The sequence below is a fragment of the Kogia breviceps genome, chromosome 12, assembly GCF_026419965.1.
Source record: "Kogia breviceps isolate mKogBre1 chromosome 12, mKogBre1 haplotype 1, whole genome shotgun sequence".
NCBI lineage: Eukaryota > Metazoa > Chordata > Mammalia > Artiodactyla > Physeteridae > Kogia > Kogia breviceps.
The window spans coordinates 9,218,400-9,233,618 of record NC_081321.1 but is presented as its reverse complement, the minus strand read 5'-3'; the positions used below and the strand labels follow the sequence as shown (position 1 = coordinate 9,233,618).

Genomic DNA, 15,219 nt, shown 5'->3' with positions numbered 1-15,219 from the left:
AGGGGAGCCAGGGGGATAAATACCCTCTGGTCACTCTCTTCCTCTCCTCCAGCTTCTGGCCTGGGCTCCCCATTGGCCAAACGCAGTGGAAGTCTGCAGGCCTGGGACCTGACGTAATGCGTACGGGTCGGCCTCCCGTCCCGCGGGGAGCAGGAGGGAGAGCAGAGATGGAAGAGCAGACAGACGGGGTCAAGGGAAAACACCCAGCCAAGAGGTATGTGTATAAAGGTATGTTAGAACGTGAGCAAAAGCTTTCTGCCAGGGAGGGGAAGGCAGAGAGAGTCTATGTTTATCATCATCTAAGAGGCCAGGGAGAACCGACTCAGAAAACTCAATGCAACCTAAGTGCCTAACTGCCCCGCTGTTCAGGGCAGGCGTGCGGCCAAGGAACCTCCTCCCCGGGTCTCAGGCCGGCCCCTGGACCAGGGCGTCCTCCAGCTCTCGTGCTCCGTGATTCCCCGAACTAGGCGTCGCATACATGCGGCAGCCTCCCGACGCGGCCCATCGTGCGCGCCGGATCCCCGAGGGCTTTCTCCGCCCTGCAGCCCGCTCGGGAGGCAGCCCCAGCGCGTCCTCTTAGCTCACACCCTCCACTCAACCAGCCTCTCCCGCCGAGGCCTCCAAAGACACCCTCTTACCCGCGGTGCTCCCGTTCCCTGATGTCACGAAGGAGAGGAGCACGTCGCGCAGGCCGTCTCCATTCACGTCCGCCAGGTCCAGTGGAGACAGGTCCCCACCTGATGGATACATGAGAAACGCGGGGTCCTCAGCAAGTTACGCAGACCAGCTCCCTGCTCCAGGCTGGAAAGGGAGGGCTCCGTAAAAACCAGGCGGACTCCTGGGTCCTGGATAAGATACACAGACCCGCTTCTGCCTGTGCCTCTCGCCAAGGACAGCTCGAATCCCTGGGCATTAAACATAAAACAAACATGAGAAGACTGGAAGGCGGAGAGAAGGCAGACCGGCTGGGGACGGTGAGACCCAAGGAAGGACAAGCTGGTGGCTCCCCTGGGTTTTCTTTGACCTCATAACCCAGCCCGGGTGCTGCAGAGGCTGGCAACCCAGAAATGCCGACAGGGACACACAGAAGGCCCCAGAAGAGCTGGTCCCCAGCCAAAGGACAGGAAAGGCACAGCCCAGAAAGACAGAAAAGTTTTCCACAAGAACCGCCCTACTCCAACCAAACACCACAGTTAAAACTGTGGCCCCAGGCAGCCCACCAGGGTCAGGTCAGAGAAGGCTGGGTGGGGAGGCTGGACTCCCATCCCACCTCGCAGCACTCAGGCCTCCACACACAAGGGAAGCCTACGGTTCTATCCCCACCGAGCATTAACGGGGCCGCCGCCCAGCCCTGGTGTCAGCAGAGGCCTGATGGGAGCCTGGACCGCCATCGCCACCCGGCAGTGACAAGGTAGGTAGTGTGATGTCCCCTCACACACACCTCCAAACAGTGTGGAGTCAGAGGATGCTTGCCAAATTCGGAGAGAACTCACACGTGGCTAGTGGAAGTGTAGACTGGTACAACCACTACGGAAAATAATTTAACAGAAACTCCTAGGGCTGGACATGCACATACCTGTGACCCAGCCCTTTCACCCCCAGGTTTACGCCCTAGAGAAATCCTTATACACTCCAACAGGAAACACGCACAAGAATCTTCTTAGTGGCGTTACTTATTTTTTAAAAAACAGAAGTCACCTAAATGCTCATCAACAGTAAAATGGATCGATGAATCGTAGGACATTCATACCATGGAAAATTAGTGGTGAAACCAAACTCCAGTGACAGTACATTGATACGGATAAACCTCAAACATATTACTTAAATATGCTGAACAAAAAAGCAAGTCACAGACAACTACATGATTATATCAATATTTATATGAAATTCAAAAACAGGCAAAATTAAAGAATATATCATTTAGAGATGCATATCTATGTGGTAAAACTTTAAACACACGTAAAGGAATAACGACACAAAACTCAGGAGAGGAGAACCCTCTGGAGGGGAGAGGGGGATACGGTGACGGGGAATGGCAAAGACCTTTACAACGTCCCATTGCTTAAACTCGGTGGTGGATACACCAGGAATTCGTTACTAGTCTTCACGCTGTATATAAATATTACAAGAGCTAACTTAGAAAAAACAAAAAAGGAAGGAAGAGAGGGAGAGACATTCTACGTGTAGGAACATATCATAAGACATATCCACCCAGTTTTGCCTTAAGAGAAAGGAAAGATGAGAGAACTCATCAGAAGCTAATTCAGCTGGGATCAGAGGAGGGTCAGAGAGAAAACGTTTCTAGATCAAGATGATGCAGGGGTGTGGCATACTGTAGGGAAGGGAAAACTTTTCCTCTGCCTTCTTAAGGTTTCTAGCTGAGACCGACATAAGACAGCTGAACAAGGGAAAAGCACTCAAATTTTATTTAATAAAATTGTGCATGTGCACGGGAGTTCCCACAGTTAAATGAAGACCCAAAGACGTGGCTAGGCCACAGTGTTTATATCCCGCACAGCACGAAGAGTGGCGGCTGGAAGAGTAACTAAAATATATGAGGGAACTACAGGAAGATGAGAGTTACTCTAACAAGGTCTTTTTGTACAAATGTCTCTCTGCCTCAACCCCCAGTCTCTGGTGATAAGAGTGCTCTTTCCTCCTGGAATAGGGAGGGCATCTTTCACCTGGGAGTTTCATCTCCTGCTTTCAGGAAGAATCGAAGGTCAGAGTGGCTCTCTTGTACCTGCTATTGGTCAAATGCCTTTAACTCAAAATAGTCAATACACCAAAGCGCCACGTTGGGCTGGTGTGTTCTGAGCCCCTTCAGCCTGGTGCAGTTTTTGAGGGACAGGACCGTTCAGCACTGACAGTTAGATGGGATCCCCAGTCTTGACCCAGAGCAAGCTGTTTTAAAGAAACCTGCTCCACACCCTAAATGTCCATTAACAGATGAATGGATAAAGAAGATACAGTACATATATACAGTGGAATATTACTCGGCCATAAAAAAGAAAGAAATATTGCCATTTGCAGCAACATGGATGGATTTGGAGGGTGTTATCCTAAGTGAACTAACTCAGACAGAGAAAGACAAATACTGCATATCACTTATATGTGGAATCTCAAAAATACAACATACTACTGAATATAACAAAAAGAAGCAGACTCACAGATACAGAGAACAAACTAGTGGTTACCAGTGGGGAGAGGGAAGGAGGAGGGGCAGTGTAGGGGTAGGGGATTAAAAAAAGGGGGTTTACAAGAAATCGTGTGTGTGAAACTTTTGAAAATTGGAAAGCACGGTAAAATTTAGACTCTTTCATTCAATAAAAAAAAAATAATAAAAATAAAACATAAAGAAACCTGCTCCAAAATGAGACAAAATAGCCAAAATTACTTGGGTAGCACCATCCCAACCATTAGGAGCAAGAAAGAAAAGTTGCAGCAAGGAAGCAACTCTCTTCTCCTTGAAAAAAAATTATTTGATAAACAACAAGGTCCCACTGTCTGGCACAGGGACCTGTATTCAACATCCTGTAATAAACCTTTTCCACAGTGGAAAAGAATATGAAAAAGAGGATGTGTACGAAACTGAATCACTTTGCTATACACCAGACACTAACACAACACTGTAAATCAACTATACTTCGATTAAAAATAAAAAGAAATTTACAAAAAAGAAATTATTTGAAAATTCAATTTAGATCAGACTTCTACAATCAACAAAACCCCAAGGGCCCTACAGGAGCTGTGGCCTCTGGCCTGGCCAGGATGGGAGCTTCACTTTTCTCTGTAAACCGCCCTTCCCACAGCTTTGCTCTCCCCTGATGCAGCCTCGGCTGCACAGCAGGACTCGGGCAAATGCGGGTTCTCTCCTCCCTGCGTCTGATTAAGACCTTCCCCAGAGACACACAGCGCAGCGATCCTCCCAAGTTTTTGGAGCCATACAGACCCATCTTTCTGTCTCATTTCAAATCCTAACCCCCTAACCAGCTCCACGCACAGGGGGAGAAATGCTAGATGACACACACACGTTAATTTGTAAAGACGTGGAGGAAATTTTCAACGTAATCAGAAGCTCGCCGGAATGCCATGCGATCGTGAAGTTTTACAGACTTAGAGCAAAAACTCCCGCAGCTCACCTCCCTGGGGGCCCAAGTGGCGGCTCCACGTGCTGTGCAGGTCTCGGGGGGGGCAGGGGATCAGGAAGGCGCACACGAGCACCAGGACCATGGAGATCACCAGCATCAGCAGAAAGAAGGATGTGCGCACGTAGGACGCGATGGAGGAGGCCGTCTTCTGCTCCAGGCCCCCCAGGGGCTCCAAGGGGCACCCCTCCGTGGTGACCTCCGAGAGGTGGGGCTTGCCCGCCCCTGTGACCTCAGCATCCGAGTCGGGCTCCGGTGCTTCTCCCAGCGGACTCTTCCCGTTCTTGAGCCCTCCGTTCTTCTGCTGCAGGTTAAGCACGAGATCATCTTCACTCTCGTCACTGTCGGCCTGTGTGAGGGGGTCATACTCCCCCAGGTCCGGGCTCTTCTTCCCTGAAAAGACACAAAGCCAGACGGTCAAGGAGAACCTGGAAGGAGGGACCTTCGGCAAACACACGGCAACAGTAAACACCTAGGAGAACACACAGAAGAGAACAGAACGGAGCAAATCTACGTTGACAAGCCAGAACCTTGGAGCCGTCTATAAAATAGATTCCAGCGAAAAGGGGGGAAAGAATGGGGGAAAAAAAGAAAATCAGTGCTCTAGAATTACTGCTTTCATGAGCTTAAGAACATTGGAAAAGAAACAGAGAAAGTGGCAAATTTCAAATACATTTTAGCTGTTTGTTTTTTTTTTTTTTAAGCCCTCTCTTAATTTGTGTGACTCTCACTAACGGAAAAGACCACAGCTCTTCTATGAAACCTTCCATACACCTGATGTGCATATTTCCTTGATTATCTTAGATTGGTGATGTTCTGATCTTTCCTGCGACTCCTCTAAACTTTTTTTTTAACTTTAAAAAAAAATTAATTTATTTATTTTTGGCTGCGTTGGGTCTTTATCGCTGCGCGCAGGCTTTCTCTAGTTGCAGCGAGCGGGGGCTAATCTTCGTTGTGGTGCGCGGCCTTCTCATTGCGGTGGCTTCTCGTTGTGGAGCACGGGCTCTAGGCGCACAGGCTTCAGTAGTTGTGGCACGTGGGCTCAGTAGCTGTGGCTCGCGGGCTCTAGAGCGCAGGCTCAGTAGTTGTGGCGCACGGGCTTAGTTGCTCCGCGGCACGTGGGATCTTCCCGGACCAGGCTTCAAACCCGTGTTCCCTGCATTGGCAGGCGTACTCCCAACCACTGCGCCACCAGGGAAGCCCCTCTATAAAGTCTTTATTGAATTTGTTACAATATTGTTTCCGTTTTATGTTTTGGCTTTTTGACCCCCAGGCATGTGGGATCTTAGCTCCCTGACCAGGGATTGAATCCACACCCCCTGCATTGGAAGGCAAAGTCTTAACCACTGGACCACCAGGGAAGTCCCTCCACTAAACTTTTAGAACAACTGTTCTCTGCACACTGCTCCTCACAGGCCAATATATGTGACTTCCCAGTTGTCGCTATGGAAACCACGTAGAAAGTCAAGTGCTGAAAGTCCTCTGGAGACGTCTTACCAAAAACTTACTTTTGAGAACCTTCCTGCAAGTCTATCGCCCTTTCAGTACATGTTTCAGTAAACAGTGGTTACCTGAAAATTGCTATTCTGAGCGTGCATGCCGAGAGGGGTGGGATCCAGCCGGCACAAGGAGGTGGAGGACTTGTCTTGAGGCTGGTTTACACAACAAGCACCCTGGTTTTACTTAGACCATATCTTTGCAGGGGTGGCAGGAGGTAGACATTACAGGGAGCTTAAGCCCACCTCTTCCTGAGCCACCCCAGGCCCTTGCAGCCAGTGACTGGATGAGTTTATGCCTTTATTTTAGGCTATAGCCAAATAAAAACCAAGAAACAGTTTCTGGTTTTGGAAATTACCTGGTAAGCTATCACTAATGTAAACTGTATGGTTAAATCCTTTGTTAAGAAGACATATAAAAAAGAAAATACAACCCAGATATTTTAAAGGGGAAAAGGAAGCATTTATCATGTTCTCTGCCTCTGGTCACTGTGATCTTGGTGATGTCACTTCATTTTGTCCAATAAATACTGAATTTGATTTTTTAAGGTATTAAATTATAAGAAAATTAAGCAATTATTAGAAATTTAATGGAAAATAGTACCTCCAGGATATGCCACAGAGTCAGTGCAGCTAATTCCCATAATTTTTATATTTCCTCTATGAACCAAATGGTTTTATTAATTAGGGCCCATTATTCCCTAACCATCCCAGATAACTTTATTTATAAAGGTTTGCAAACAGAACCACAGGTTGTTGTAATATTAACTCTAACACTTTTTTAAGTTTTGGGGGGTTTTTTTGCTAAAAAAAAAATACACCTGACAGAATGTTTTAAATGTGCTGCCTGCATGTGGTGGAGTATTATTCAGCCTTCAAAAGTAAGGAAATTCGGACACATGCTACATACAACACCGATGAGTCTTGAGGTCATTATGTTACGTGAAATAAGCCAGTCACCAAAACACAAATACTGTATGATTCTACTTCTGTGTAGTCACATTCACAGAAACAGGACGTCGAATGGTGGTTTCCAGCACCTGCAGGGAGAGGTCCACGGTGGCGTTGTTGTTTAGCGGGTATAGAATTTCAGCTTTGCAAGACGAAAAACCTCTGGAGCTTGCTTGTACGACAATGTGAGTATTCTTAACCAGACCGTGCACTTAAAAATGCTTAAGATGCTAAATTTTATTGTGTGTATTTTACCACAATTTTTTAAATTTCAAGTTAAAAAAAAGAATAAACTTGACAAAGAGGAAAACATATACAGCAGCCCCACATCTCAGGGTTCTCAGAGACTTTGAAGGTCACATAATCCGCCTCCACCCCCGTTCCAAGCACGCGCCTCCTCACCAACGCCCACGATGCAGTCACTCAGCGCACCCCGCAGCGTAAGCCTTATCAGGGAACTCACTGCCCTCGCATCGAGAGAGCAGCGCCTTACTCTGATTCAGGAGTCGACTTCTGGGCATTTGCCAACTACCTGTCTTAGTTTTAATTCCTGGGACCCCTCTTCCCCATGCACAACGCTTGAAGATACCAATCATAAGAAACGTAAGATACGGTATTTACAAGCTCAAGTCTTTACAATAAGCAACCTAAAGTCAAATCTTGGCTCCATCTCTCATTAACTGTGTGACCTCAATTAAACTTCTTCACTTTAGTAACATCAATTTCCTTGTTTGTGAAATGGGATAATTATCATTCCTACGTCATGTGACTGTTATGAGGATTAAATAAGATATAACATATGCGCGGCTCTCAGTGCCGCCCTAAGGTCACGCTCGGTAACACGTGCGCGGCTCTCAGTGCCGCCCTAAGGTCACGCTCGGTAACACGTGCGCGGCTCTCAGTGCCGCCCCTAAGGTCACGCTCGGTAACACGTGCGCGGCTCTCAGTGCCGCCCTAAGGTCACGCTCGGTAACACGTGCGCGGCTCTCAGTGCCGCCCTAAGGTCACGCTCGGTAACACGTGCGCGGCTCTCAGTGCCGCCCCTAAGGTCACGCTCGGTAACACGTGCGCGGCTCTCAGTGCCGCCCCTAAGGTCACGCTCGGTAACACGTGCGCGGCTCTCAGTGCCGCCCCTAAGGTCACGCTCGGTAACACGTGCGCGGCTCTCAGTGCCGCCCCTAAGGTCACGCTCGGTAACACGTGCGCGGCTCTCAGTGCCGCCCCTAAGGTCACGCTCGGTAACACGTGCGCGGCTCTCAGTGCCGCCCCTAAGGTCACGCTCGGTAACACGTGCGCGGCTCTCAGTGCCGCCCGAAGGTCACGCTCGGTAACACGTGCGCGGCTCTCAGTGCCGCCTTAAGGTCACACTCAGTAAATTTCAGCTTCTGTTATTATGGTTGGCATTCTGTCTCCCCACTGCCCTCACCCAATCTCCTCAGCCCGGGTTAAATACCTCTACCTCTTCAACCCATTACTTGAAGAAGCATTGTTTCAGATGCTCATAACATCCTGGTCATTCTCCTCTGGACACAATGTGACATGTCTGTGCTCTTTAAAGGATGGTTCCCGGACGTGAATACAGTCCCCAGGGTGCAGTGTGACCAGGGCAAAAGAGAGCAGACGGTGTCCTCCCTAGTCAGAGAGGACACTGCAGCTCAAGTCCTGTAACCTAGGATCAGGCCAGCTTCCTTGGTAGCCTCATCATACAACTGATTCAACTAAAACTCCCACGCACTTTCTACACACACTCAAGCTGTCCTGTAGTTGCACAATTTTTAGGGAAAAATTTAGCACCGACACTTACTGAATTCAGTCTTGCTAGTCAATCTTGCTAGTCAGTTTCCACCCTGACAACAAACAGCGTAAAACAGCACCTTTGCCAAAGTGAAATCATGAATGAAATACTGGCGAACAAGACGGTTGAAAGGAAATGCACTTTTATTATATGCTGTACTATCCCAGGGAGGTAGAAAGCTCGACTGCACATGCTGCAGAAGTCCATAAATTCTTTAATAAATCTATAAAAATAAATTGCAAGCATTCTTTTTTTAACATCTTTATTGGAGTATAGTTGCTTTACAATGGTGTGTTAGTTTCTGCTTTATAACAAAGTGAATCAGCTATACATATACATATATCCCCATATCCCCTCCCTCTTGTGTCTCCCTCCCACCCTCCCTATCCCACCCCTCTAGGTGGTCACAAAGCACTGAGCTGATCTCCCTGTGCTGTGAGGCTGCTTCCCACTAGCTATCTATTTTACGTTTGGTAGTGTATATATAAGTCCATGCCACTCTCTCACTTTGTCATTCTTTGAAAAACAAAGCCACTGTTGAACTGATCCCTCTAACAAAATTATGTGCTTCTAGTTAATGATGGCAAAGGAAGGCCTTTCTGTCTGTCTCTTCCTAAAACCAGGGTGCAGGGGGATAAAAAGAAATAAAATTAGGGGGAAAAAAAAAGGGAAACAGCTACATTCCCAAACTAGAATTTATGAAAAATCATTGCCAAAGGCAGTGAAACTTGTATCCAACCGAGGAAGTACAGTAAGAATAGGGACATACCTTTCAAGTCTCCAGCAATGAGCAGAGTTCACAGAACTAATAATGGTGATGGTGTGGATGACAGCCGGGAATGTACTGAGAGCTACTATGCCAGGCACTGGGCCAAGCATTTACAGGGTTAACTCATTTAGTCCCCACAACAACTGTATTATTATTATTCCCATTTTCATCAAAAAGATGAAAATATAGAGAGGTAAGTTGCCTTAGATCACGGAATTAACAAGAAAAGCCGGCATTCAACCTCAGGCAATTTGATCAGAGCCCACAGTCGTAACCAATCGCTTATGCTGCCCCCCTCGTTCCACGGATATAAAGCCAAACCAAATAATCTCTTGCTCGGAAAGACAAAGTTTGGGGTCCCAGAAGCACCACTGAGCCCCATTCAACACCACAGAGTCAAAGGCGAGGTTAAGACTGAAGGAGAAAAAGCACGAGCTTCTCTCTTTGTAAGAAGCAGGCTGGCAGCACGGCAGGTTAGAAAAAGTGCTGCAGCGCTGTCAGTTCTCGAGAGGAGGATTTTTTGGACAGTGTGGGTCCAACAGGGAGACAGAAAGCAGACAGTAATTCAAAGAGGACAGTTTCATATAAAGAATTATTAGACAGTGATAGGAGAGTAAATATACATATGGGAAGAGAAAGCCAAAAGTATCCTAGAATGGGGAGACTCTATCCCAGGAAGGCCAAACTTGGTATTGAAAGGGTCCAGATCCACATTCACAGATCAGGCAACGAAGCTGAATGTGCAGCTCAGGGCAATAAATTGATTAACTGGCACAAGAAACAAAGAGAAGTAAACACTCAGTCAGCACTCTAAGGCCCTGTGACAGACGCCAGCCAGGAGAGAAACACCTGCAAAGAAAGAGCACTCATGGGACAAAGGGATCTGAGTGGACAGCCTAAATTAGATTCCAGCCTCCAGCTGCCCCAGCTCACTCAGCTCCTGCCCACGGGTCAGCCAACAGCTGGCTGTAAAACAGCCACCCATTTAGATATGAAGAGAAATCAGAAAGGAGCCATCATTACTACTTGGTCCATAAGCTACTGCAAAGTTCTACAAATACCTAAGAAAGAGGTTACAGCAAAACCTAGCGAACGAAACAGGCTACAGAATGAATGCTGGACACATTATATACCACGAAACGGAAGAGATAATGAACCTATACTTCCCCCTGGGATCCAAGAAATAGTCTTCTCTGAAATAAGGGCTCATAGGAAAAATATGGTATTTCTAAGAAGAAATGACAATGCAATAGAGAAGAGGAAAAGTAAACAAGGAGAGCTCAGGAAAACGATGGAAGAAAATACGGCAATTTTAGGGACTTCCCGAGTGCTCCAGTGGGTAAGGCTGTGCTCCCAATGCAGGGGGCCCGGGTTCAATCCCTGGTCGGGGAACTCTATCCCACGTGCATGCCGCAGCGAAGTCCCATGTGCTGCAACTAAGACCGAGCAGAGCCAAAATAAATAAATAAATTTTTTAAAAATACAATTTTAGAAAGGATATCCTTACTGGGATCAGCAAAAGGAACCGACATGGCTAAAAACAGCATCAGAGACTTAAAGGATAGACTGTGGAAATCAAGCAGGATGAAATGGAAATAGCAACAGGGGCTGGCAGTTTTGAGCACTTTCTAGGCTCTCTTCCAAACCCTTTTACTGTCTTAGCTCAGTAAATCTTCATAGCAACTCTTAAAGGTAGACACAGTATTATCTCCATTTTAAAGATGAGGAAACTGAGGTTTGGAAGTTTAAATACCTGGCCCATAGTTAAATAGCAAGTAAGTGATAGTACAAGGATTCAAACCCAGGCAGTATCTGGCCTGAAGCCTGGACTAACTATCTCTGTGCTTCCCATGGGAAAGATCAAAGCTTTTAAAAGGACTAGAGAGAAAGGGATAGATATAAAGAACAAAAGTGATCCAATATAGGCATAACTAAAGAAGAGAACAGAAAAGAAAATGGAACCAAAAATGAATTTAAAAGATATACCAGGGCTTCCCTGGTGGCGCAGTGGTTGAGAGTCCTCCTGCCGATGCAGGGGACACGGGTTCGTGCCCCGGTCTGGGAAGATCCCACGTGCCGCGGAGCGGCTGGGCCCGTGAGCCATGGCCGCTGAGCCTGTGCGTCCGGAGCCTGTGCTCCGCAACGGGAGAGGCCACAACAGTGAGAGGCCCGCGTACCACACACACACACACACACACAAAAGATATACCAAAAAGGTTCTGCAGTAAAGCAAGACCTAACATTGCTAAGGGGTCCACTGAGTCCCAAGAAAAACTGATGCAGAATAATCAATATTGAAACATATCCTAGCAAAGGCACTGAACTTCAAGGACAAAGAAGGAATCTTAGGAGCAGGCAGGCCAAGGGAAAAAGAATCAAGTCCCTAATGATGGGACAAAAATCAGGCTGCCTTCTCCACAGTAACATACGTTTCTAAACGATAGTGCGGCAAAATAGAAAAATCCTCAGAGAAAGAAGAGGGGGCCGCAAAGTCCAAGAACTGACCCACACGCGACACTTCTGAAGTACAGGGGCAAGCATGCCAGCACGCAGAGGCTTCTTTAAGGGGTCACAGAAGACTGCGACATGTTCGTGCCCCAATTATAGAGGAAGATAAATATTGACTTTAACACTATTAACATATATTTTTCCACAAACTGCAAAGACAAGCCTCAGCTTATTTATGACAGACTGCAAGTTTTGATTAGAGAAGTCCTAAGGTATGCAGTACGCTGGCTTGCCTGAAATTATACGCAGGCTGAGGAGTAGACACCAAATCCTTGCTTCAACTTTCCCTCCCTTTCGTCTGCTGATTTCAGCTACCACTCACATTTTTAGTCAATGAAAGGTTTTCAAAGAATAAAGAGAGAACACTGATTTCAGAATAAATCAACATAAATGAGCTTGCCGTGGCTGTCACTTTTCCTTATAGGAAGACTGGGGTTACTAGGTAAATAGCCTTCCCCAAATGGGACAGAGGAAAACATCAGTAGGAAAGACATGCAACTGTGCCACCCCCAAGTGTTTCCAGGAAAACATACTATAATATATACTATTCTATGACATGCCCTACACTTTACCTAGACTATCCTATACACTCTACTGCAACTAAAGGTAAATCATTCGCCTCATGAATTAGTTTATCCAGGGGCACATTATCTTTCCAAGTTACATATAATGAAACAAACCACTACAATAACATTATGCTTTTATATTCCCTTCGGTGTTTGACCTTTAAACTTTTAAATGGACGAAAAAAATATATTCTTAAGAGATAAGCTGCCCCACCGCCTTTTTTACTACTGTCACGCTGCCTGTCTGTTACTAATTAACCTCATTCTATGCATGTGGACCAAACATCCTTCCACCTTGAGCTTGGTGAAAGGGTACGAGACAGAAATACATCCCCAGCAACTGTTCTTTCTTCACCAGGTTGCTGGACGTCTGTCATATGCACATGACATCAGGTCTTCCTCAAGGTAACACATTTGTAAAGATCACGGTGCTAATGATGAAGAATGGTTAATTAACACTTACTGAATACTTAACACATGTCAAAGGTCAACAAACTTCTTAAGGACATCCATCTCTTTTACTACGCCAAATAACCCTACTGTGCAGCACACAGTGAACGTTCCACAATAACATTATTACATATGAAGAAACTAAAGCTTAAAGGGAATAAGTAACTAAGCTGATAAAGAGTGGATTTAACCCAAGTCTGTCACATGCTCTTCAGCACCACTCTCCTCTGCTTCCCTACACGTAAAAAGAGTGAGGATGTCATCGTGGTGATCATTTGGCCGTATCTACAAATATCAAATCACGAGGTTGTATACCTGAAACTAGTATAATGTTATATGCCAATGATACTCAATTTAAAAAAAAAAATACTGAGAATGTTAACTAAGGTAACATGATACAGTAGCCCAAACTGGACAGTAGCGTCACAGACCCAATTACAGGGTATCCAAAAAGAGCTATAAGAAAGCAACTTCTACCTAAAAATTGTATTTGGGGTGGAGGGGAGAAAAGGGCAAGAGGGAGAAAAGCAAAAGCACAAGCAAAAAACAAAAAACGCACATCACATAAAAGAACATATGGCCTTTGTACCTGGGCCTAAAAGTATCAAATGCTCCTGAGTGCTGCCACCCAAACACAGGCCCAACGACCAGACCGTGCTTCCCCTACCCTGTCGGCTGACCAAGTTACTGCAACTGAATACTCCAGGAGTAATAATACCAAAGCCTCCGCAGGCAAAGGAGCTCAAGAGTTTCGAAAGCAGGATTTTGTTTTCATTCCCAGCCTTTGAGAATGACAATTACCTATGCTGGAGGGGAAGCAGCAGGGGGGCAGGGAATCTAAAAGAAAACAAGAAATAAAGCTAAATACGTCTGACATCCCATTACCCCTTGGGAGGATATCATCCTACACTAAGGATACACAAGGCTACTCTTCAAAGTTAATCCTGCAGGCGGAGGACATGCTCCCGCACTCCATTCCAATATTCCGTACACATTCCAAGAGAGATATTATCAGTGTTCCTTCCGATGTTCTAATGAGCACGTGTGGAAAAAAAAAAAAAAAAACGTGTCTGAGGTCATGAAATCTGGGAACAGAAATGAAAATTCATACCAAATTCATAGCCAACCCAGTGTCATCCATGGCACAACGCAGCAGACTGGAAACTCCTTGAGAAACAGGAGCCGGTTAACGCCCCTGAAGCCTCATACTGGATGTCCGCCAGCCACCCAACTAGCACTTTCTACCCAAGCTGGGAAAACAACTGCTTTTCCCACTAACACCTTAAGTTACCAACAAACAAATGTTTATAGCTTAATATTTAAAACTTATTTAGGTTAAACCATAAGTTTTTCTAAAGCCTTAACGTCTAAAATTTATTTGGGCAGAATAAATATACTTTTATTAAAATAGCTCGTTTCTAGTAGCACAGTCCCATGCTGGAGGTTTAAGAGGAAAAACAAAAACAAAAAACTTGGAGCTGCTGCCCAAAGTACTGAATTAGCTCTGGCAGTTGACATCACCACGAGTGCCTCCGGAAAGAATATTCCATCCATTATCTGCAACTTGCAGGTGCCAAATAATTCCCCTCATAAATGCTCAGGCTCGAGAGCCAGAGGCCGAACAAGTGGAACCAAAAGCCCAGGATCTAGAGTCAGAAGAACCCGCCCCATGTTCAAGTCCAAGCTTTTCCAATACTGCTTGTGAGACCCTGGACAGGTCAATTTGCCAAATAACTCATTTTTTAGGAGGGGAAATGCCTGTCCCACCTACCCCAAGGCAGCATCAATGTTGTCATTAAGTGGAGAGGCTGCTCCAAGGGGTCACTCGCCATCCTGCCGCTCGCTGACCCCACCCAGGTCCAGCCCAAGACTGAAGGAGTTGGGAGACCCTGCGGTACCTCCTTCACGTAGCTCGGGAAAGGATGCTAACCTCACCGCCCTCCCCTGGGGACAGTGGCGACGCGCGCCCTGACATTCGCCGCCGCCGCAGCGCCGAGCCACCATCCACACGCGCCTCCAGCGTCCCTCCCTCAGTGTTTCCCAGGCTCGCCCAGCGCCGGCGACCCCCAACCTCCGAACGCCTCATTTGCCCCCTGGTGGCGCGTGGACCACAGCCCGCGGGGGCTGCACCGCCTCGCCTCCCCGCGCCGGCAGCTGCGCCCGGGTTGGGGCCAGACCCCGATCGGCTTCGCCCCCGGAGTCTCGCCTCCCCATCTCCCCAGGCCCGGCGGGGGCAGGGTGGTCGCGGGGCTGCGGTTTCTTACCCGGGAGCTTGAGCGCCCTGGACAGCACGGTCGCCATGGCGGAGGCCCCCGTGCGCGTGCGCGCTCTCGCGTCCTGCCGGGAAGTGTAGTTCGCAGTCGGGGTGCGCGGGGTCAGGACCTGAAAAGGTGGGAGCGGGACCGCGAGGCAGGGCCGGGAGGAGGGGCCGGGCTGCGGCATCGCGCCTACTTGAGCACTCCTCCCGCTCCACTCCGCCCCCTCGGGGACAGACCCCTTACTGGGCAGGTCACTTCACCACTCGGAGCCTCACTCT

At 47.3% G+C, this 15,219-nt stretch overlaps 1 protein-coding gene across 2 annotated transcripts in view; it reads right to left on the bottom strand.

Annotated features, from left to right (window-relative positions):
- The window catches only part of FAM234B (family with sequence similarity 234 member B), a 78,921-nt gene that overhangs the window by 21,540 nt on the left and 42,162 nt on the right, over positions 1-15,219 (bottom strand). Inside the window, exons 1-3 of one of the 2 annotated variants that reach the window (XM_067008749.1) lie at positions 14,948-15,140; positions 4,143-4,541; positions 639-737 (exon numbers count right to left, since the gene is read on the bottom strand). In XM_067008749.1, the coding sequence (XP_066864850.1) occupies positions 639-737; positions 4,143-4,541; positions 14,948-15,125 (676 nt within the window). In that variant the 5' untranslated portion in view covers positions 15,126-15,140. Of the gene's footprint in view, positions 1-638; positions 738-4,142; positions 4,542-14,947; positions 15,141-15,219 lie in introns of those variants that run through there. The other variant, XM_067008750.1, reaches the window with a different exon arrangement.